Below are 23096 nucleotides of genomic sequence, written 5' to 3'. Positions count from 1 at the left end.
CCCTCACCTGTCCAGGCGTTTCCAGAGTCAGAGTGTGGAGGAAAGGCCTGTTCAAGGGAGAAGGCAGGGAGGGGGCCGTGACAGTTAGAGAAAAGAGGGGTCCCTTCTGCTCAAAGGCAAGTACTGTGAAAGGTCATTCTTCTACAAAGGCACAAACAACAACCCAAGCCCCTGAGAGGAGCAGGACACAGTAAAATGCACACAGAACTGAAGCACTAAAAGGGAGAAGACATCAAATCATTTGTAACCGTTTTACTGCAGGACATATAACATTTTCTACATTAAAAGGGTGTGGTGATTTCTCTTTAAAGCAGACCCCAAAGTAGACAAGAGGAAATGGGTTAAATGGCACAGCTACATGTTAAAATTCAATTTCCATCTCTACAGAACCCCAAGCCAGCTTGGTTCCACTAGAAATGCTACCCGGGCCATCCCCAGGAGACAGTGGGTCACCCACGCCTATTTCAGGCGCGCACAAACGGGACACAACCACATTCTGCACAACCGCCCAGCACCCAGGGCCTCTGAGTCACAAGATGCTCTGGATCCTGGGATGCTATCTGTGGGGACTGTGACTCTGATGGTCCTCTCCTGGGGGGGGGGCGGGGGGTGGAGATGGCGCTGTTACCCGCGACTTCAACAGGCAGCACCAGATCCCGTGACGGGAATCTAGATGATTTTGTCTATGGTTACCAGGAGGCTGCTCATGACGAGAAATCATCTTTTTCTCTTTCCGTTTCTGAAAAATAGGGGTGCTTCATGACAGCAACCTCTCAACTCCCCTGGCCCCTGGGGTGCCACAGGGTTGAGGTTTGTAAATCTCAGAAATGCCGCCAGAACACCTGTGAGGAAGGTGCAGTGAAAGGTAGTCAGGGATGAGATAATGCCTGACGATCTCAGGGAGAGAGATGGATTAATAATAAATTAGACATAAAGTGGGATAATCTTTGGAATTCAGAATGTTCTAAGGACAGGATGATTCTTTCTACCAATCTGTCACCTTAAGGAGTCAGTAACTTGGTCAACTTTTTTCCTCATTTCGTGGTCATCTAATCACTACTGGAACCTCTTCCAGTTCTGTCAGAGAGAAACACAATAAGGAGTGGCAACAGAGAATCTTTCTGCTCTGCTTGAGTGCCCTCCGGCTCACAGGGTTTCTCAAACCCAAGGCCTTCCTGGATTCTTCGGTTAAATTCAGGAAAAATTAATTGTAACATTTTTCTTTAAGAAGCGTATAAGAGTAAGACGCAAAAAGATGCTCCATGTAGTTAGCCCGCAGGGAAACGCAAGTCAAGCCCCCAGTGAGCTATCGCTTCACCCTACGAGGATGAATGTAATCAAAAAGACAGACAAGTGCTGGAGAGGACATGGAGAAACTGGAACCCTCACATGTTGCTGGCAGGAATGTTAGTGGTGCAGCCAGTTGGGAAAATAGGCAGCTCCTCAAAATGTTCAATGTACAACCACCATGTGATTCGAAATTCCATTCTTGCAGGTCTATACCCAAGAAACCTGAAAACATACACGCTCAAACCAAAACATCTGAACACAAATGTTCAAAGCAGCATGTTCGTAAGAGCCAAAAACTAGAAACAACTCCAATGTCCATTTATTGATGAAGGGAGAGGCAAGATGTGGCATATTCTTATGATGGAACATTCTTTAGCCTTAAAAAGAAATGAAATACTGGCACATGCTATAACATAGATGGATTTTGAAAGTACCATGTTAAGTACAAGAAGCCAGACAAAAAAAGGCTACATAAGTCCACTTACATTCAATGTTCAGAACAGGCAAATCCACAGAGACAGAAAGTAAATTAGTGGTAACCTAGGGCAAGGAGTTAGTGGGGAGTGACTGCTAATGGTTTGTTTTTGATGAGATGAGAATGTTCTGGAATTAGATAGTGTTGATGGCTACACAGTTGTGTGAATATACTAAAAACCAATGAACTGTCCGCTTCATAAAGAGATAAACTACAAAAAAGTACTATAACCTCTTACTTTCAAAAGTCTTTATTTCTCTAAGCTCATGTCTGCCCATCCCCTCAATCTATCCTTGTAACGGTACATGTGCATGGAAAGGCACCTGGAATGGTACTCACCCAGCATTAATAGTACTTATTTCAAGGTGGTAGAATCTGAATATATTTGTATTTTTCTGCATTAAATTCTTTGTAATGAACAAATACCTTTCTTTTTCCACCAGAAAATCAGTAAGTGATTTTCTTAAAAACAGAAAACAAAGTAGAAATAAAAAAAAAAACACACAAAAAACCCCATGGCAATAATATATAGAGGAGATTCCCTCATGCCAGCATACATTTAACACCTTTCTAATCAGACTTTTATTTTAGTTTGATTACCTCACAGCAGCCAGGATTCACCCCACCTCCTTTAAACATGCTGGAAGTTGACAGAATCCAAAGGTGCCCCTATCTATATCTGAACCAGCTGTCAGCATCTTCTAGCATTTTCCATTTCTTCCCATTGAACCAATCCTATTCACTGTACGAGGTTTCCTTCCTCTCTCCCTCCTTCCTTCCCTCCTTCCCTGCTTCTCCCAGTCTGGTGGGGCAGGATGAGTGAGAAGGGGAAATTTTTTTTCCCTCTTTCATTTCAAATGCTACAATTCATCTGTTCTTACATATACATAAAGTTTTTTCCTGCCCTCAGGCCATCTAATCTTTCTGCTTCTGCTGAGCACTGTCATAAACATTTGTATTCTTCTGACATCCAAGCAACCAAAATTCCTTTCCTACATGTGCCGAGGTCCCTGCAGTTGACAGCCTCACTGGGTGGCGGGTAAACAGAACCTTTATTAGTTCTATCTCCAGTTGCATTGCACAGAGCTGGGTGGGAGCTCCAGAGTGCCTTATAATTAGCCCAAAGCAGCTGCTCTTCCGAAGCCTCACTTTCTACCTGCCACTACTGCCGATGTGTATAAATATTAAATGCAAAAGGCACCATTAGAGTCACATTAAGTTCCTGGCTGTAGCACTGATGGTTTCAATATCCAAAGTTGAGATCAGGCTGCCGCCCTGGTGTTCTTTGTCTTCCTGGGAACGTACTTGTGAGAGTTTTCTGGATTCCAGGAATCTTTCACGCACCTCCGACTGTCAGGAGGAGGGCAGATGAAGCAGAGGCCACCCGTGATGCTGGTGCTGTTTTCCCCGCTTACATACACTGGGCATGCGTATACAATTGTACCTGCTGAACGACAGGCAGGGTGTCTGACCTCATCCTCCCTGCTGGAGACTAAATTTCGGGGGGGGGGGCGATCAGGCACCGAAGACCAGTAAGCCCCTACTACTGGCTGGGCAGCTGCGGAGGACTGAGAAGGACCAGAGGGGTTGGGAGCAGTGCCGAAGCCTTGGCCTTGCGGGGCGCAGGGGCCGTGCACATGCTCTGAAGCCCTCCAGGCCGCAGTCCCACCTTTCCCAGAAACAAATGTCTGGAAAACGTTCCAGGCAAAACCAAACAGTAACTATTCCCCCTGGTTAGGCAAAGATGAGACGCGTATTACCTACAGCACACATGCTGGCTTTTTTTTTTCCCCTTTGCTAAATGAAATGTTTCTACCTTTTCAGTATAAAAACAGCACTTACAAGCATTTAATACTTCAATTATGAAATTCACTTAGTGATGGCATTTGGCATAAAACATTTATTGGGATCGCAGAGCATTCCGAAACTTGAGGAAGCGTGGACATACCTGTTTCGCTGCTGATGAAGAGATGGCTTTTCGGTCCAGCAGGTTGAGCAGTTCCGCCAGCGCAGTAGGTGTGACAGGACTAGCAGCCCCAAAAGGAGAGAAAATCAATTTACATTTCCCACTGTCAGCATACCCAGTCAGGGTTTTTCAGAAGCAAAGCACTTGATTTTGTAGGTTTAAATAATTAAACCCACACCCAGGAATGGAAATAACATGCCAATTGGGCTCTATTTTATTTATTTATTTTGTATTTTAGGATATAACAAATTTCGGTGACTAGTGTTGTTTTTCTTTATTTTACTACTCAACAATAATGGCTGTTTGGCAGAAGTTGTAGCAACAGACAACTGCTCGGTTTAATTAGTCAAAAAAAGGAGTGGCTGCAAAATTCATGAACCATGACAAGAAAAAAAAAAAACCCCAAAACAAAACAACCCAGTAATTAAATATTTTCAACTGCAAGATCAGCCTAAAAATTCCTTCAAACAAAAGAGCTAACAAAGCTACTTTTCTGAGGGTTTTTATGCAAATATAAGTTCTTTGTAATTGTAAGAGCTTTTCTTTAAGGGAACTCTAGATGACTGCCATCCATGTCCTTAACTGTCCTTAGAGGCATCCGCACAGACACTGTTCTCCTCTCCAGACTCACAGAAGGGTCCAGAATCCATCATATCCATACTTTTAGGATGTGACTTATTTGTCAAGATCCCATGATTAAAAAAAAAAAAAAAAGGCCAAGGAGCAACCAAACCCATAAAGTGTCATTAATTCACATTAGGGGGTAGGAGTGTGTGTGTGTGTGGGGGGTGGGGGGAGTGCTTAGATTAGTGAAAAGGCAACACTGAATTACACACTATTTCTTTAAAATATGTGATTTTGCTACTTTTAAACACATAGTAACTAGGCTAATAAAACGCTGCTTATCATTAGGGGACTAGTTTTAAATCGGAACGACATGAATAGCACATTAGAAAGCTTCTGAAATGTTTAATGCCAAGTGAACACGCCTTCTGTTTATGTCTTAGTTCTCATCAATCACAATTAATTTCTTGTAAACTCTTAGATAATAAAAAGGAAACTGCCACGGAACCCCCACCCAGTTCCCATGAACTCCAAACCCAGTGAGTACAAGTTCACCAGCTCTGACTTACTGGACTCTGGTTCAGGTGCAGTGAAGCCTCATTAGGGCTATTCATTCGAAGCAGCTGACACGCGGAGGCAGACCATCATCCTTAAATCCTTTATTTATCCCAAAGTATGGATAAAAGGTAATTCCAAGTTTGGAGACTATCTGGTGTTAAGTGAACCACCCTGATTAAATCTCAACAGGAAGAGGGGCAGAGAGCTGAAATAAACCGATAAACCCCTTTTCCTACCTTCCACCTTACTGACAAGTAATAAAGAATCAGGTTGTCTGTAAAACATGGGCTCCTTGGGTGTTCTACAATCCTAGAAAATACAGTGGCTAATTAGAGTGTAGACAGTATGTAGAACCCATAATAAGCCCTGATGATGAATTGGATTTCTAGATCATGCAGAAAAGAAAAGGTCTCTTCTCCCACATGAGTTGCTATCAGGGACATGGAGATAGAGAAGAACAGAAATAGAACACAACATAACTAAAAATAATTTGCCTTTCATCTAATGACCTTAATTCATTAGTTAGGTCATAAACGTACACTCTAAAATATTTCCACTGACCTAACAGCATTGGGAGATTTCTCACTCACCTTTCTGTACCCACAAATGCTTGACACATAGTAATATTTGTGTCACAGAACTCTTCCCACCAACAGGGAGAGCTATCTGGTATACTGCATACATTAATTCCAGATACGCAGGGCTAACCTTGAGTGAGACAATGACAAAGATCAGTACCCGTCAGGCTGACGGCAGAAGACCCCCACTCATCAGTTAAATAAATAAACCATCAGATCGGCAACATAATAGCAGCAGAAGCCCAAGCTACTGATTTGCTGCTGTCAGATAATGCTGGCTTCTGGACAGTGAATGTGTCTCCACTAAAGAAGAATCTGACATTGAAAGGCTTAAGCTTCGTGTGCCAGCCAACAATCCCCTGAGGCCTGCATATGTACAGAGGGATCCTTCCTATCTGCCAACTTCCTCCAGGCCCCTAGAGCTCTTTCAGGATCACAACTCCATCCTCAGCTTGCATTCTGGGCATAGACACTCTGCCACCTCTACAACCACACTCCCCCAGCCCCCTCCCCTCATCTGTGAAATGTGCAGCCCACCTCCATCCCCACACTTATCTCAGGCCCAAAGGCCACCTTCTCTCTCTGCTCCCGTTCCAGTGGGACACAGGAAGCTCCTGGAGGAAGACAGAGGGACCTGGACACCCTGGTGGCTCTCGCTGCTCAATAATCCTTGTGTTCATCTCGACGGGTTTCCCTGCACTCCTACTGGGTGCCCCAACCCAAGTGCCTGCTCCAGAGAGTCTCCTTCCCCCTTCCCTTCTTGGCACCTGCCTTCACCTCTCACTTCATAAGGTCATCAGCTGATGTAAGACTCAGAATTTTCTGTCGTGTCCTCTTCCTCCTGGTTCCATTGAACCCCACGACTCATGCTCTTAATCCCATTACTTTCCACTCTTAGGGATCCCACTTGCATGTTTGTTTCCTCTCTCCTGGGACTTTAATCACGCACCTTCACAAATGCTCAGATCGTCCCTATCTTGAAAATGTCTGCAAGTGATCTTGGAGTCACTTGCTTCTGCCTGGGTTCTTACCATAACTTTACCAATAAACATCTGCATGAGAGGCTACTATCTACCCTGGTAAGCACAGCCATGTGGATACTAATCCTAGCGCTCTGCAGAAGCTCTTCTCTTAAAAAAAAAATCACATCTCCTTTGCGTGTTGCCAAGCATGACGGCTTTCTCTCATTCTGCTGCCCCCCAATTCTGGGCTACATTTAAAGCCCCTTGAGAACACCCCTCCTCCTGCGACCTCTGCATTCTCTTCCTTTTTCTTAATTGTCTCTCGTGCACTCCTAGCCTGCTAATAAGGAGTGGCCAGGGCTCTTTTCCATATGGTTTTCTGTCTCCACCTCAGGCTGGCAGATGAAGGAGACCCATCTGTTCCCAAGACTGCTGCTGCTTCTTCAGGGCTCAGTTCTCTCTACCACTGGACTCAACGACCTCTCACCAAATGTGTTCTAAACTAGGGGTCAGCAAACTTCTTCCGGGAAGTGCCAGGACACACATATTTAAGGCTCCGTGGGCCATACATGGTCTCTGTCACATACTCTTTGTTTTGCTTGATGAGGTAATAACCCCTGTTCGCACACGGGGCTCCAAACCCTGCAGCCCCACTCTTGGATGCTATCGCACATGTCCCACTACTGCACTTCTCTTCCCTTCCCGTCAGGCCCTCTTGGCTCGAAAGCCTGCCCTGGTTTGCAAGTGCTTCAGGAGCCATGGCCCATGGCTGACCAGGAAGGCTGGAGCACTTGACTGGACTGGACAACTGGACGGCAGCACCTGCCTGATTTCACCGTGAAGCGCTTGCTCAGGGTATCTGTTAATTCCCACGTTCTTAACTAAATCAAACATGTTATTAATAGCAACTTAGAAGGAGTTAACAGAAAAACAACTTTCAAAGCAATATGCTCAAAATAATTAAAAAGTGGAGTTCAACAAGAGCTCTTCCGGTTGGGCCCTTTAAACACCAGTCTTCTGACAGGTCTTTAGAGATGAATGCTAACTTGCAAAACCAGTTCTCGCCAACTTGACCTCCAGAGTGTTCCCTGCCTGGTGTCACCATAGGACACTGTTCGCTCCCCAGCTACTGCAGGCCTGAGCTTTGGAAAAGTGCGCCCCAGCAGCTGAGGTTGTCCGTTAATCACTGTTTGTTCCGAGGTGAGGCCGGCATATCCAGTGCCGCTAACACTGGTTCTTTGAACTGTGGAGGGCAGAGTGGCTACAGCTTGCTTTTGGACGCTCAGTCCTTGCTCTACATACATTGTGTAACAGAACTGTTGCTTAGCTCCCCCTTTACCTGCTTTTGGAACAAGTCCACAGAGGTGTATTTAGAACTGGTTACCCTTTGGGTTCTTAAAACTCCAGTGCTTATGAATTGCTTGGGTAAACACAGGGGCTCCAAGGTCACTCCACAAGCTCATTTACCAACCTCAGCGCCGTTAGCAGCTACCAACGCGGTTGATGCGCAAACCCCTAGCTTCAGACCGACACAGAAAGAAGCTGGCCTGAAAGTCAGGGGACTCGGCTACCAGTCTCAGAAGTTACACAGCCTGAGGTTTGTCACCTTACCGCTCAGGGCCTTGATGTCCTTGTCTGCTCAAGGACAGAGCTGAACCAGAAGTTATCTAAGGTCTCTGCCAGGACTAAAATTCAGTGACTTTAGGCCAACAACAGTTCATCACAGCCAATGACATGGAAAACCAGAAATTTAAAGATCAGATTTATAACTCCTCCGAACGTTCAAACCACATCTTGGAGCCTTCCTGGCTTCTTTTGGCTGACAGGCACGTCCCTCTTCTCTGCTCCCCCGTACTGTATATAGTTCTAAAACAGAAGCACCGCTTTCTGCCTCGGAGTCAAATGCTGCCGCACGAGTCTAGTCCTCCCAGGAGACGCGAGCTCCTTGAGGGCCGGGGTGGGGGCCGCCTCCTCTAACTACGTACCCTGCAGAGCGGCGCACTGCTGCTTGTCGGATTCACGGCTAACCTCCCCAGTGACCCTCCACATCCTCCTATTCCAGGCGCCAGTCAGCAGTGCTTTCCTGCAGTCTTCCACTCTCCCCTCCTCCAAGCTAGGCTCCTCCTCTGTCTAAGAATGTGCAGTGGGTTGCCATTCCCACCCTTGGCTCTCTGCAGGTGTCGCCCAGACCTCTGCCTCACCAACTCCTACCCATTCCTTAAGGCTTTGGTACAGTTGTGTCTCCACCATAAACTCTTCTGGATGGCTCCAGCCTTCCCTGAATGGCCACCATGCTTGCAGTGTAAAGAGTGGAATTTCTGAAGAGTGGTCAAACCCCAAAGCACAGGAAAGAAAGACAGAAAGGGAACAGACGTTGAAGGAGTTTAGGTGGCTGAGGGTGGCCACTGTTTTGGTACTTAACACACCAACCCAGCAAAGAGAAGGGAACGAACGCCAAGGGCCTACAATATGCCAGGCACTGTGCATTTTCCTCTCAAAAAGCCTCGGAGGCAGGTCCTGCCATTTTCGTTTCATAGTGAAGTAATGGAGGGTCCAAGAGGGGAACTCATCCATGGTCACTGCTGGTAAAGAGCCAGGTAAGGAAGTGAACTGATCCCACGTGGCCACATTACTGCACAGACACATTGCAAGAGGCTGAACATGAAGTTGGCACTGTACAACGAGACCTTTGAGCAAACAAATTTTTGTCATCATGTATCCGTGTAGGCCCCTCCTCCACTCCATGGCCATGGGATGCTGCTGAGCCCATGGCACGCCTGCTGAGGGGGGCCCAGCCATCTTCCCCGGGGGTCCTAATGAACACTCTCTCCCTCACTCCCCATATTGCAATCTGCTTCTCACTCCTCCCTTCTTAAAACTTGCCTTTCCTTTGGCTTTTGTGACATCCTGTCCTAGTTTCCCTCCTCTCTGCCATTTCTTCTCAGCTGCCTCCTTCTCTGCCCACGCTTCTAGCATCTCCAGCTTCCTCCTCCGCGATCCTATCAGGCCATACCCTCCCTGATTCTCTTCTGTCTCAAGAGCGTCAAGTACCATCTACAAGCTGCTACGTCCACGTTCCACCCACACTGGACTAAGTACTTGCGTTCCCGGAAGTATGATGCCCGGACTCCCCTCAGTATTTTGACACGTGCTGTTCCCATACTGGAATACGTTCACCTCTTGGATTTTGCCTGACTAACCTTACGCATCCTTCCCTCAGGCCTTGGCTTAGCTGTTACCTTCCCCTTCTCAAGAGCACCTAGCTCACTGCTTTGTAATCACCGGCTTCCAGACTGTCAGCTCCGAGAGCAGGGGCTACACCGGTTGTGCTGACTGGTCTTCCCCATGTTTAGCACAGCACTTTGCACAGAAGCAGAGTCTAAATAAACATGTGCTGACTAATGAAGAAATGAGAACTCTAGGATTTATACCTCCCAGATCTCTTGTCAGCGGTAGATCATGTATCTGACTGCCTCCTGGTTATCCCCACGAGGGGGATGTCTGTCCTACAGGCAGCCCAACTCAGCAAGTCCAAAATGGAACATGGCATCATGCCCCGCCTCTTCCCTCCAAACTCATTCCTCCTCCTCTGCCTCTCGCTAGACTGAGAAACGCTGCCCTCCATTTCACTCCCCTGCCCGAGTAAGAACCGGAAGTTGTGCAAGGTGAGATAAGTGCTCTCCATCTACCTTGGCTCAGGCCCATGGCATTTCTCACTGGCTCTCCAGCAACAGGCTCCTTGCTTCTGGTCTGTTCTTCCAACAGACTCCCCCAAAGTGAAACTGGAGCGGGCTGGAGATCTAGGGCTTTGAGAGCTGCTGACAAGAGTGTATGCACAGTGGCCTCTGTGACTTTTTCCCGAGCTTTCCTGCTTGCCCCCTTGACACCCCAGAATTTCTGGGTTTCCTGAGCCCATACACCTGCTTGCCTCTGAGTGTCCATAGGCCACTCCTTGGCTGCAATGCCTTCAGCCCTCCCATCACCTGGCAACTCCCACTAGGTCTTCGGGGCCTAGCTCCAGCATCCCCTTCTGAGGGAAGCCTTGTTCACCTTCCAGCCTCGGGTCAGGCCCCCACTATGTTCATTCAGGGCACCCCCTGCGCCTCCAGCCTAACAGGATCCCACTGAGGTGACTGCCTGTTTTCTTCCAGGCCCATATCCCCCACCAGCGTGTATACTCCTTGTCTTACTCATCTTTAGGCCCACAGCTCCAGCACAGGACAAAGGACAGCGCAGACAAAGATTTGAACAAATAAACGAAATTTCAGATGTGAGGGAGGACAGCTTTAGAATCTGGAATTCACAGGGGGTGTGTGTGTGTGTCTTTTTGGGAGATCCTGAGCGGGAAGAGGGAGAACAAAACACTGGGCTCTGCTTCTGGATAGAGTTCATCATAAAGGAAGAAAGAATCTCCAGACCCCACTCACCTCTCATTGACAGCAAGGTTCTGTTGCTTTAAAAAACCCAGAAAAATGTTGAGGACCCAACTAGTTACTTTTTTTGGCTCTGCCCTAGTTTCTTTTATCACATTTTGGAAGAACTCCAGTAGGCCAACTTCATTCTGTAAAGAAAGAAAGAAAGAAAAAAAAAATATATATATATATATATGTCTCCCCAAAATGAAAGATCAGCATTCTGAAGGCAAATCTGAAACTGTCACCCTCTGCCTCCTCTGAGACATCTACCTGTACTTTCCTACACATGGAAATATCACCAGAAAATTGTAATCACTTTCAGTAAACAGCAAGTATTTGATTTCTACCAGTCACTGTGCATTTTTTTAATATAGCATTTTCTCACAGGAATGAACATAATTCAGAGACCCTGGCTTGGTGAATCATAGGACAATGAAATTCACTCTCCCCCAAACTCACCTGCCCTCTCACTGTCAGCTTTGCGTACCCTACAACCTTAACCCTTAAGCTGCATCCTTTATCCTTGGGCCCACGATGTTTGGCCTTAGTTTCCTGTTTTTTCTCTTTCCAGGTCTATTCTCTGCTGGAAGTCCCAGCGATTGTGAGAATAAGGAGGGATGAAAAGAAGCAAATCAAGAAGGAACAGACGGAATATTCTACTTCTGAAAAATCAAAAGTGGATCGGAACTGTATTTATCTTCCCATCATCCCAAGACATGACAGAAATGGTTTCCAAATGTTTTCAAAGTGAGGAAGAACCCAGGTCCATGTGATCTACTTAGACCGCAGGACTGATGGAGGCAACAGTGGCTTCCAGGCGTTCTGAGCCAAGCTAGACACAGCTTAACCCTGCCTCTCCTCTTGCTCCGTGAAAATAATCATCAAGGCGACTTGAAGAAGACTCTACTGTGTCTCCCGCTCTGGACTGTCAGTTCTGCGAGTCAGGGGCCATTCTGTCCGGTTCACTCTATAACTAGAGCTAAGTCAGCACTGGGTGATGGCAGCTACTTGGTAAGTGTCTGTGGATGGAATCCATGCCTGCCATCACCATGTGCGTTTTTAAAAAATCACAAGGGAATGCTCCTTCTTTATCATGTCATGTTCACCTTTAAATATTAGAATTGCCCCAGTCACGCGTAAGAGTGAGAGCTCAGATCAGTCTGGCAGAACCAAAGAATCTGGCTAAGTCCATCCTTTGTTTTCCAATAAGAAAATTAAAAATATGAGCTCCTCACATACGGGAAGGTGAAGCTTCCAAATGCAGAGGGAACACATTTTTAGTAGACTTCCCCTACCTGTTGCAATTCAAATCAAATCACACTTTCCTTGAAATAGTCTTTTAAACTTTATACTGTGGGTAAGGCTCTCACCCTTGCCCCCTTCAGAAAACCTCTGCTAAGTGAAGGAACTTTCTGGAAAAATAAGATACTGGGAAGAAGCAAGCCATACTAACAAAAGTGCTCTGAAAGTTTAGCTATTGTAGATGCTGTGAAATATATACAGGCATACAATTGCTAAGGTAGAAATTCCATAATAAAAAAAAATCTACACGCCTTTGTAACAGATAAATTCTCTGGTGACAAGCCTACTGAATAATCCCGTAATCATCTCCTGAATCTCTTTTCAAGCCAACGTTACTATTCTGCTCATGCTAAACCAGGGCAAAGGCCGCCTCGGCAGCCAAAGCTTGACTGCAGATAAAGGCAAATGCAGGCAGAACGAAGAGGAAGTTCTGCCTAACTTATGGAAAAGTATTCAAGCTTCCACAATGGTACAGCAAACCGCTGGGGAAGTAGAAAACCGCTATCCATCCCAAATCAGACAGGCAGAATTCCCTTTGTTCTAACCCTGACAGGCTGGCCCGCTGGTGAAAAGAGCTGTCAGAAGGAGAACTCTTTGCTCTGCCAAGGAAAGGAAAGGTTTTCTAAATCCACCTAGAAATATTGCAGCTGAACTCCCAGGCTTGGCTGAGTTGCTGGGATGTGATGAATATCTATTCTTCTACCCTTGGGTGGTTTTCTTACTGGATGGATAACACAGCAAGTCAGATTTCTGTTTGTCTTTTTGTGTCAGTGCTGTGAGGAAGCCTCTCCGAGCTGGAACCCTACTTCACCAGGGGGCCGCGCGCTTTCAGGACACAATCGCAAGCAGGCGTGCAAATCTGCGGTTGTAATGGGGTGAGCGGCCAGCAGCAGGGCTGAAGGAGGCCGCGCTGCTGACAAACCCGAGAGTGATGGATCCATACCAAGTCTCAAAACCCACTGCATTCTACATAAGGTCCTTAGTCCTTCTAGGACATCAGCAACTGCTACTGAGCCCCGCACGAATCTCAGGAGTCCCTGGTGAACATGGCACTACAGCCATCTGGTTTTCTCAGGAAAACAGTGGGCTGGTGATTCCCGTACATAAAAACCGCAGTCAGAGCAACGCAAAAAGCCACTGCATTAGGGAACCCCTAACTTCTGTCTCAAAGGCGACACGCCAGCGCCCGACTCTGCCCTGACCCCTCTACGTCAGACAGAGCTGACACCGCAGCTACCCAGGGCGTCAAGTCTCCTGGCCAAATGCAACACTAATTGTTCCTTCAGCCACAGCAAAGGCGGCGGGGACAACCGGTACTGTCTTTCACGTGACACCAGACAGCCTGTACAGCTCTAGGACCGGGAAGCATACTTTCACATTTTAATCAAATTTCCCGGAGGCATTCAATTACACCCAAAGCCGAGGCCAGGTCAGCCTCTGAGATGCTAATGGAACTACCACTGCTAATGGATCTGTCAGCTGGTCCATACGGGTGTGAGGCGGACTCAGGGGTGGCCTCACCTTCGCGGCCTGCCCAGGGAAGGAACCCCCAGTCACCCTTGCCTCGGGCCCCGGAAGCAACGTCTTTTTGCATTCTACTGCTTTTTGCAAAGCTGTCTCGTACGTTCTACCTTCGGAGATGACAAAAATGTTGGAAGGCTATGCCACTGGAATCGGAGGAGGGCTGATTTCTCAACCACCGTTCTTGTTACTAAGTCCCACACCCTCTGAACCTGATGACAGGGCAGAAATCAGCTGGACTATATTTAGAAGGCGAACGAAACCTGATAGAGACAGCTGCCCAGTGGCAGACTCAGAGAAGAAAAAGCCCACAAAGTACAAGCTGAGGAACAGCTGATTATATGGCAGGGAGTGAACTGGCAGCTAAAGGAACCCCAGATTAGCAATCTGGGGCGAGTTAAAAAGCTTGCAGGAGTAGTTCCAGAATGGGGGCTAGACATGGAGAAGAGCAGCCAGCCCTGTAGGGAGCCGCACATGGCTGCTGCTCCTGTTGATGATATTAACGAGAATACATTTTATTATTTTTATTTTATTTTAAAGATTTTATTTATTTACTTGAGATAGATAGAGAGAGCAGAGGGAGACAGAGGGAGAGGGAGCAGCAGGCTCCTCACTGACCAGGGAGCCTGACTTGGGGCTCGATCCCAGGACTCTAGGATCATGACCTGAGCCAAAGGCAAATGCTTACCCGACTGAGCCACTCAGGCATCCCCATGAGAATATGTTTTACAACAACAGGTGCTAGGCACTGTTCTAAGTGGTCTCTATATTAACTCATTTAATTCTTTTTTTTTTTAAAGATTTTATTTATTTATTTGAGAGAGAGCATGAGAATGGGGTGAGGAGCAGAGGGAGAAGCAAGCTCCCCACTGAGCAGGAAGCCTGATGCGGGACTCGATCCCAGGACTCTGGGTTCAAACTCTGAGCCGAAAGCAGATGCTTAACCGACTGAGCACCCTCTTTGCCCCCAACTCATTTAATTCTTAACGACAACCCTCAGTTGGTACCAGTAGAACTCTCTCTTACAGATGAGGACACTGAGCCATTAACTTGCTTGAGGTTACTCAGCAAGAAAGCAGTAGAATTGGGATTTGTACCTCTGCGGTCTGTGCTCTTAATCTCCATGTTACACTGCCTCTGATGAAGAAAATACCATGTCCCTGCCTTCCTGGGGACTGAGACTGACCACCGAGCAGTGCCAGGCACAATGTGAAGCAACGAGCTCATCAAAAGAATGCCCTTTCCCACCACTTCCATTATTTCATTTGGTACCTGCCAGCTGTTCAAAGGTTCTTCACATATTAAAAATGTTGCAAAGGCCCTTAGCAATTAACTTAGAAATTAGGAGAAAATGGCAGGTTCTCTTTCTGCCTCTGCCAATGTACACCTATACCACCTGGCATTCTCCGCTGTGGCAGGACACACACCTGCTCCCAGATACACGCCCCCGCCCTAGGCCACACGGAGCTACTGGGGGGCAGGAGGGTGGCCATCCCTTCCACACCCTCTCTTTACGGAAGTTATGCTGAGTATGCCTCAACCAAGACACCGCCCAATTCTGAAGCACCTTCTAACCTTACAAATCTGCCCCCATTACTGTTCACAGTCTTGGTGTCAAGCAGACTGCATCTGACTGCATTCTACCTCCTCTGATACGGGACTTTGTGCACTGGATTATACCGAACTGGGCAGGTCATGCCTGTGGAGGGAGCGGCTGACTGTACGGAAGACCCTGCAACAGTGGCTTCAACTACGCAAGGCGCTCACACCATGACGCGTCATTCTGTGGAGGTACCAACGGGAATGGCACCCGTCCGCCATGGGAGCAGCCACTGAGCATTTCTGCAAACACTGTAAGAGGGCCCAGCATCTGTCAGTGGGGACTCTGTTGTTCCCTCTCTATTCCTGTGGATTTTATCAGTCTTACAAAGTGAGAAGAACAGAGTGCAGACCCACCACCTTTGTGAAAAGTGGGCCTAAACATAACATTCAATGTTTGTGTTGGGATGGAAATGGAAATTAGATAGGGAGGTCTGAGAGATGGTTCTAAGAAAAGAAAGCAGAAGTTATGGCAAGATCCAGGATGGACACATTCAGTGGGGTGGCAGCTTGGATCTATGATGTGAATGAGCCTTCGCTCTGCTTTTCATGGAAATAAGAAGTGGCTATAGAAATCTTGCAGTGAGTGAGGGGAAAAAAAAGACTCATCCAGAGGAGTCTTCAGTGGGGGAAAAACAAAAGGTAGTTAATTGGTTGTGTGAGACTAGCATAGGAGACATCACTCTCACTTGAGTATGTCAGGGGGAAGCCAGAATCCTAAGCCACGATGGCCACTTTCAAGAACATGGAGATCTGGAGAAGCTTGGAAGTTGACCCAGAAACACCGAGGGTATACTCTCTAGTCTGTCTCATAAAATACACACCTACAAAGGTCTACAGTCCTATTCTGGTCCTCACAGTTTCTACTCCTAGTCATGTTCCCAGTGGGCCTGGAAGCCCCTAAATTCTGAGCAAAACTCTGGTCCCAACAACTTCACTTGTGCTTTGTTCCAAGCAATGTCGGGAAGTATCCACATCTGAGTTTAACTCAGGATAATGGTTCCATACAGAGAGGATTCACACCTACACTTGGCTTAGACTCATGTGAAAATGAGCTTACATTCTCAGAGATACATGAGCTCTGGGAGGGATGGGAAGGAAACCAATCTGGCAATAAGACTTTTCTTTGGATAATCAAAAATCCAAATAATTCAGGTGACAGAGGTTGACAGCAGACCAGCATAATTAGAAAACTGTATCTTCGAGAATGGGCTACAAGCAGTATGCTGTCAAGGAATCAATTCTGACTGTAATCACATTTTGATGTGCCTAAAGCCACCATTGTCAAATGGGCCCAACACGGAGGGAAACTGTGCTGGTCAACAGCAGCTTTCTGGCTGCAGCTTAAAAATGGCAATGAAGCTTCAAGGCAGTGCTTCCTCATTTGCTCCAAGATCTGACTGAAACCTGAAATAATGTATTTTAATTGTCCCCAAAAGGAAATCATCCCACAAACAGGAGACCCGGCTTCGGGATGGGTGGAGATAGTCCCTGTGAATCCCAAAGGCTGGGCACTCGGGCCTTCACTCCTCCCTGCACTTTTGCTCCAATGGGAAGGTCCCTGAGGGGTCACATGAATCTGAGCCCGGAGGATCCTCATCTCTGCAAGTCCTCTGATACTTGCATCGAAAATAAAAGAATTGCTAGTTTTTCAGGAGTAAAGTCAGAAGATGCATCTTTTATTCAGTTTTACCAGAAAAAAAAATCGGTTCTGGTTCTAGTGCATAGACGAACCATAAAAGTACCCGTAAGCTGGCAAGCACTGGGTGCAATTTTATAAAACGAAGAATAAACTCAATTTCAAAAATTACATGGAGCTGAAATATGGTGAGCGACGATGTTGACCAAATGGATTTTCCTCCAGCAGTAGTTAGAGGGCCAGTGCTTTGTGCCGCAGTACGTTTAAGCAGTCTAAAACCAGTCAATACAGTTTCAGATGCCTTTTAAACTATTAGCTTTGAAGGAGTATTACCTATGAGTACACAGATATTTATCATGGCAAATTATTTTATAGACAGTTCATCCAAAAAAGAAAACCAAGCCATTTCAAGCTTACTAGAAACTCAAAGCAAAACTCTTGGAAAACAATCCATTTAATAATCAACCACAGTCATGATATTTTTTCTGCTTCTTTGTCCCTGGAGGCACCTTAACCTTTTTCAAGGTGTCAGAAACAAAGGATTAGGACTCAAATGGGGAATAACCAGCTGGGGAAAATGAAGTTGTTCAAATAAGGCTATACATCTTAAGGTTGACTACAAAGACGCATAGACAGGTATGGCAGCACGGGTCACTAAATCTGGAGGGTCACAGTCTCACCAGGGCCATGCTGGATTCTTCTTAAAATTCTGCCTGGCGTGGCTCTCAGTGTGTTAGCAGCTATTTGGTGCCAGTGCTCTTCTCCCTGGCAGCTTATTCTAGGGAGACTGCTTGGCCATATTTAGATTTTGTTAAGATTCAGTGAAGACTCTGCTCTGTCACTCATCTTCGGGGTAAGGGGATCATTTCCTCCCCTTTCAGCTAGGGGGGTAACAGCACCAGTTACCTTTGCAGAGCCCTCCTGGCTCCCAGTTGTCAGAGGTGGAATCTGAAATCAAGACTGCCTCTTAGTCAGTGTTTCAACTCACTGCCCTGCAGGGCTACTTGGGAGAATGAAAAGCGACATGGAAAAGATAAAGCTCTTCCACCTGAAAACAGCACACGGTGCTGTGGCGAGGACAGCAGGCCCTCAAGAAACACTGAATTGGGAATGCTATCCCATTCCTCCACTGGAATCTTGATGAGGCAGACATCTTTCCATCTACTGAATTCATACACAGCCAGCTGCCCTGTGAGCTTGCATCTGGTGCTTCCGAAGTGCTTACTGTGTGCTGGACTGCATGACATGAGGTGACAGGCAAAATCATCCTACAAAACCCACAAACCCCACACATTCCGCCTTCTTTTGGAGACCTTTTCAATGATTCATTCAGAAGGAGCCAAGAGCCTACAGCAGCAAGTTTAAGAAACAAAATAAAGTTACAGAGGACAGTTTACATCCTTTTGTGACTTAAATTTTCTACTTGGAAAATGGACATAATTTCTGCTTTTCATTGGATTTGACGGATCTTTACTAAATTTAGGAGACAGCACTTTTTCTTTCTTTATAAGGCAGTCTGACATCTTAAAAACCAAGCAAGGTGGTCAAAAGTTTTAAATGAACCAATGGTCTGTGACTGCTTCATGAAGCATTAGTGGGTCTGTATGAAACATCAGTGTCGGGCACCTGGGTGGCTCAGTTGGTTAAGTGTCTGCCTTCAGCTCAGGTCATGATCCCAGGGTCCTGGGATTGAGCCCCTCATCGGGCTCCCTGCTCATCGAGGAGTCTGCTTCTGCTTTTCCCTCTCCCTTCACCTCTGCCCCTGACTCGTGCTCTGTCTCTCAAATAAGTAAAATAAAAAAAAAAAAAAAAAAAAAAAAAAAATCCAAAAAAAGCCCAAAATAAAAAAAAAACAACAAAGAAAACCACAAACAAACAAAAACCCACTAGTATTAACAAAAGTAAAAATTCTACTTTATCAAGTGATTCAAAATAGCAATGAACTTGAACACACTGCTGTCTGGCACTGTGGCACATTACACGTGCAGGCAGCAGAGCTCAGAAATGTTAATAAAGTCTGGGCTCTGAAGTCAGTTCAGACCACTGAACCTGGCCCCCCACACGCCTGGCTAAGTCACTTAATGTCCTACACTCCACCACAGTTTATGTTTCCTCATCTGTAAAATGGGGAGAACAAAAATATCTACCCCAGAGGGTTGTTGAAAGGCTAAATTAAAAAGTGGCCCATGCAGTGTCTGGGTGGCTCAGTTGGTCAAGTGTCCAACACTTGATCTCAGTTCAGGTCTTGATCTCAGGGTTGTGAGTTCAAGCCCCCCCGCTGGGCTCCACACCCAGTGTGGAGCCTCCTTGCAAAAAAAAAAGAAAAAAGTGACCCGCTATAAACCTCAGCCATGTTCTTGCACTTATGCTTAAGCAAATGACTCCAATTTGTTTGCATTCTCCGAATCAGGTAAGGCAGAGTTAGACGTCGCCCTGGGATTATCTGCTAAGAAAAATGCACATGCATCATATCATCTAGATCATTCTCATGATTACTCTTAGAATATACTGACTCAGAGAAGGACTTGCTATGTTATTAGAACCTCTCGTTTTTCAGGATCCTAATACGTGGATCTCAGCTTCTGCATTTCTATTCCTTAATCCTTATAAATGAGGTCAGCAATCAAGGCAATTTGACATAAGATAGGGAAGCAAGGTTAACTAAATAGGTTGAAGTTTCAGGTGGGGCAAGATACTTTTTATGTGACCAGAGGAAAAAAATAGTAATACAGGTTTTCTGTTGGGAGGGAATGGTCAGGAGGGTTTAAGAGAGAATACCAGGATGTAAATTGGATTTAATGTCCCAACAAGAACAGTTCAGAACATATGAGCTGGAGAGGCCAAGCGACTTGCATCTGGACAGAGTACGTGGGGGTGGTTAAAGTGGCGATCCAGGTACTTCTCAGCCAGAGTTCAATGAGCCAGGCGTCACCCCGTAATTTGCTAGGGGGTCAAGAGTGGTTTCTGTATCTGACCCTTTAGAAACAATGATGCTTTTATCAGGAATGCTGCTTCTTCCAGGACTTTCATGAGTATTGTCATAGTATCATTTGTCCAACCATTCACTGAACAAATGTTCACTGAGTGTCTACTATGTGCCACACATTGTTGTAGGTGCTAAAATATTAGAGTTCTGTAAATACCAACCATAAATTACCAATACACAATGCGGTGCTTACCACATACTAAAATGACAAGACAGATGGAAGACTAGAGTTAAATTCTGAGGTTTTTAGTATGTGTGGGTAAGGCATGCGTGTGATGGGGGGTGTGTGCTTAGATGCTTAACGGAAGAGGCAATCCAAAAGCACAGAGCGTGGAGTCGAAGCTCTGCAAGCACATCTCCACTACTGCTATTTATTTAATGAATACTCCTGGGCACTCTTTAAATTGAAAGATGGTTCATTACTTTTGTGCATCTGCCCTTCTCAGCAATCTGTTGTGTTTCTGATGAAGGCAGGAAAAAACATGAACATATCATTTTTGGGTCTGAGTAACTCAGCTTTCAATGATTACAAAGTCATAAAGAGCTCAGGATGTCCACTTTCGGGAAAACAATTTCTCTGAATCATTCTCTTTCCACTGCTATTAAGTTCTCTTTACACTCATCTTGGAAATTTCAAGGACTACCCCTTTAAAAAAAAAAGAAAAAGAATCACCTAATATATTATCTGCAAGCTAAAAGTATAAGCATATTTTTAAGATATTAAAAGTCCCTTCAAAACTGGCTAAAAAATCATGTCCTCCTTAAAGTTTTTCCCTTTTGTTCCAATCAAGGTACTCACTACCTCCCTGGGCTCCCATTCCACATTATGTGTCTATCTCCTGCAATCTGCCCCAGGGGCTGGTTAGCTGTATCGCGCGCGCGCGCGTGTGTAAACTCTTAGAAAGCAAAGGAACTTTTTTTTTTTTAATCTTTGTCCCTGAGTACCTGCTACATAGGGGATGCAAAATAAAATAAAAGTTGTGGACTGAACAGATGAAAGACAGGTTCCCCTCAACAGGACCTTAAACTCTGACCAACTCACTGGGCACCCTCAGCAAACATTTATTCAAGGCGTCCTGTGAAGGACACGAGTGGAGCCTGGGACACAAACACGAACATGAAAATGTCCCTGCCCCAGGAGGACTTACTTTCCGTGAGGAGGCAGATGCTTTCCACCATCACGTGCTCGCTGGAGGCCAAGCGTGACAGTGCTAGAGAGACGCTCTCTGAAGGGAGCGTATGTTTGTAGACCGGGCCTATTCTTGAGAGGAGTTTCTGAAAGGTCTTTTCACCTCTCTTGTGAAGAAAGTTGATACACACAAAAAAACCTTTTAATGTTATATTTAGTGGACTCTTCTCTGAAATCACGTTTGTAAGCAAAGAAATAGCCAAGTAATCTGGGTTTTCTTCATTTGCTGCCTCCAAGGGCTACTGCCATTCACCTCGTGGAAGGCCAAACGAAGACAGATAACGGACACCTTGGAGACTCAGTCCCAGTAGGCTCAGTCCCAGTCCTTCCATCCCCTGTGTAATCGGGTAGTTATAAAATGTAGGACTGGAATTTAGCATTTAGAATTTAGTCTGGAATTTATTCATCAGACAGTGGAGAAGATGGACAGGACAAAACCTCAGCTCGGTTAAATCAACCTACGGAAAATGCCTGAGTCCTAAGAGGCTTCAGGTTAAAGGTGTTCTGTCTGAGATGCGAACTGACTCACACAGTCGCAGATTTGGTGTTAAACACTGCTGGTGTGCCAGACTGTGCTGAGGAACAGCAAGGGAGAGGGTGACACAGTCTTAGCCTGCCAGGGGCTGAACAAGTCACACTAAGAAATAATTAAAATCCAGCCACGTAACCATCGCACAGTGACGACTAAGCTATGACGGCAGCCTGCAGGAGACAGTGGTCACCAGTGCCTAAAGTCTGAAAACACATCTGGGCCGGCCTAATCATCACTGGTAGGAAGAGAGGAGTTTTCACGTGAGACTCTCTGGAAAGTTTTCACATTAGCTTATTTAAAAAGAGAGAATCATTCATTTAACAAACATTCACTTGCCTACCTTGTACCAGAAACGGCGGGGCTGCTGTTACTGATGTATATAAATATGTACATTCCGACATACCCATCTAGTTACTACAGGTGAATTAAAATGTAAAAATCCAGGGTTTGCACAGACCCTGCTGCTCCAGAAGGTAGGTGTGGCGTATATCCAGTCCCTGAAGCACGCAGCAGCAAAACTTTCTACTTCCTCCCTCGCAGACAAGCCGAAGACAACTGTGACAAAACCCTACCCTCACTGATGCTGCTTCACTTTAATGTTGCCATGACAAAGAAAACTGCAAAGCCCCAAGCAGCTCTGAAAAGAATGGAAAATCCCTAAGCAGGTCTCGACGGTGTCAGATTCTCTAACGGCCCCTTAAGATGCATCCTCAAGCCTCAAAGGACCGATACTTTTAGTCAGAGTTTTCAACATTTCATGCGGAATAAATGTTTTTCTTCTACAGTTGGAGAAACAGCTGGCTGGCTTTTGAGAACCGAACTTCCTGCCAGACCCTGTCATGGTTCAATACTGCTAGACATCCAGAAACCCTATACATTGATTTTCTTTTGTCCTGCAGACACATGGGAAAACATTCATCCATAACATTTGGACTGTCTTCAAGAAGCCTCCACGGCTGCTGTGAGCAGCTGTTCCTTTCTGCCCAGAAATGACTGACACGAGATTCTGCTTCAGCTTCTGGGTTTATGAGGAGTATTCACCAAAAAGGGCAGTGAGCCAAGGTTACCACGCCTTGTTCTTCTCAGAAGCATCTATTGCACACCTGAAGCGATCTGCCTGCTCTACTCAGAGCTCACTGTAGAGCACTGCCCAAACTGCTGAGCTGGGTTTACCTGAGCCTCTGATCAATACCTACCAGTAAGGCGAAGCTGTGCTCTGGCAGCATCCCGTACTGTTGAATGAGCTTCTCCCGGGTCTCACTGGGGAGATCAGGGAGCCGCTCCCGAATCCAGTCAATGTTGATCACTTGCTGTGGGTCTGCGCCAGGAGGCAGAGACGCGGTGTCATAGAGCAGCAGGGGAGGCAGATTGGGTTCGGGCATAAACCTAGGCGGAGAGAGGAAATAGGGGCTGAGTTGGAAGTATTTGGTTTAATAGGGAAAAAACCCCAATTACTGATATGGAAGTTTTGTGTTTAGATGTCATGTTACAATTCCAAATATTTTCTGGGGCGCCTGGGT

At 46.0% G+C, this 23096-nt stretch overlaps 1 protein-coding gene across 2 annotated transcripts in view; it reads right to left on the bottom strand.

The window, feature by feature from the left end:
- GATB (glutamyl-tRNA amidotransferase subunit B) overlaps window positions 1–23096 on the bottom strand; it is a 90346-nt gene that overhangs the window by 12780 nt on the left and 54470 nt on the right. For both annotated transcript variants that reach the window (XM_002913853.4, XM_034661529.1), the window contains 3 exons: window positions 22773–22962; window positions 10821–10954; window positions 3714–3792 (listed from right to left, as the gene is read on the bottom strand). In XM_002913853.4, coding sequence (XP_002913899.1) covers window positions 3714–3792; window positions 10821–10954; window positions 22773–22962 — 403 coding nt within the window. The remainder of the gene's footprint in view (window positions 1–3713; window positions 3793–10820; window positions 10955–22772; window positions 22963–23096) is intronic.

The sequence above is a fragment of the Ailuropoda melanoleuca genome, chromosome 5 (assembly GCF_002007445.2).
Source record: "Ailuropoda melanoleuca isolate Jingjing chromosome 5, ASM200744v2, whole genome shotgun sequence".
Classification (NCBI taxonomy): domain Eukaryota; kingdom Metazoa; phylum Chordata; class Mammalia; order Carnivora; family Ursidae; genus Ailuropoda; species Ailuropoda melanoleuca.
Note: the sequence above shows the minus strand (reverse complement) of the source record. Positions and strands in the feature narration are given on the sequence as shown.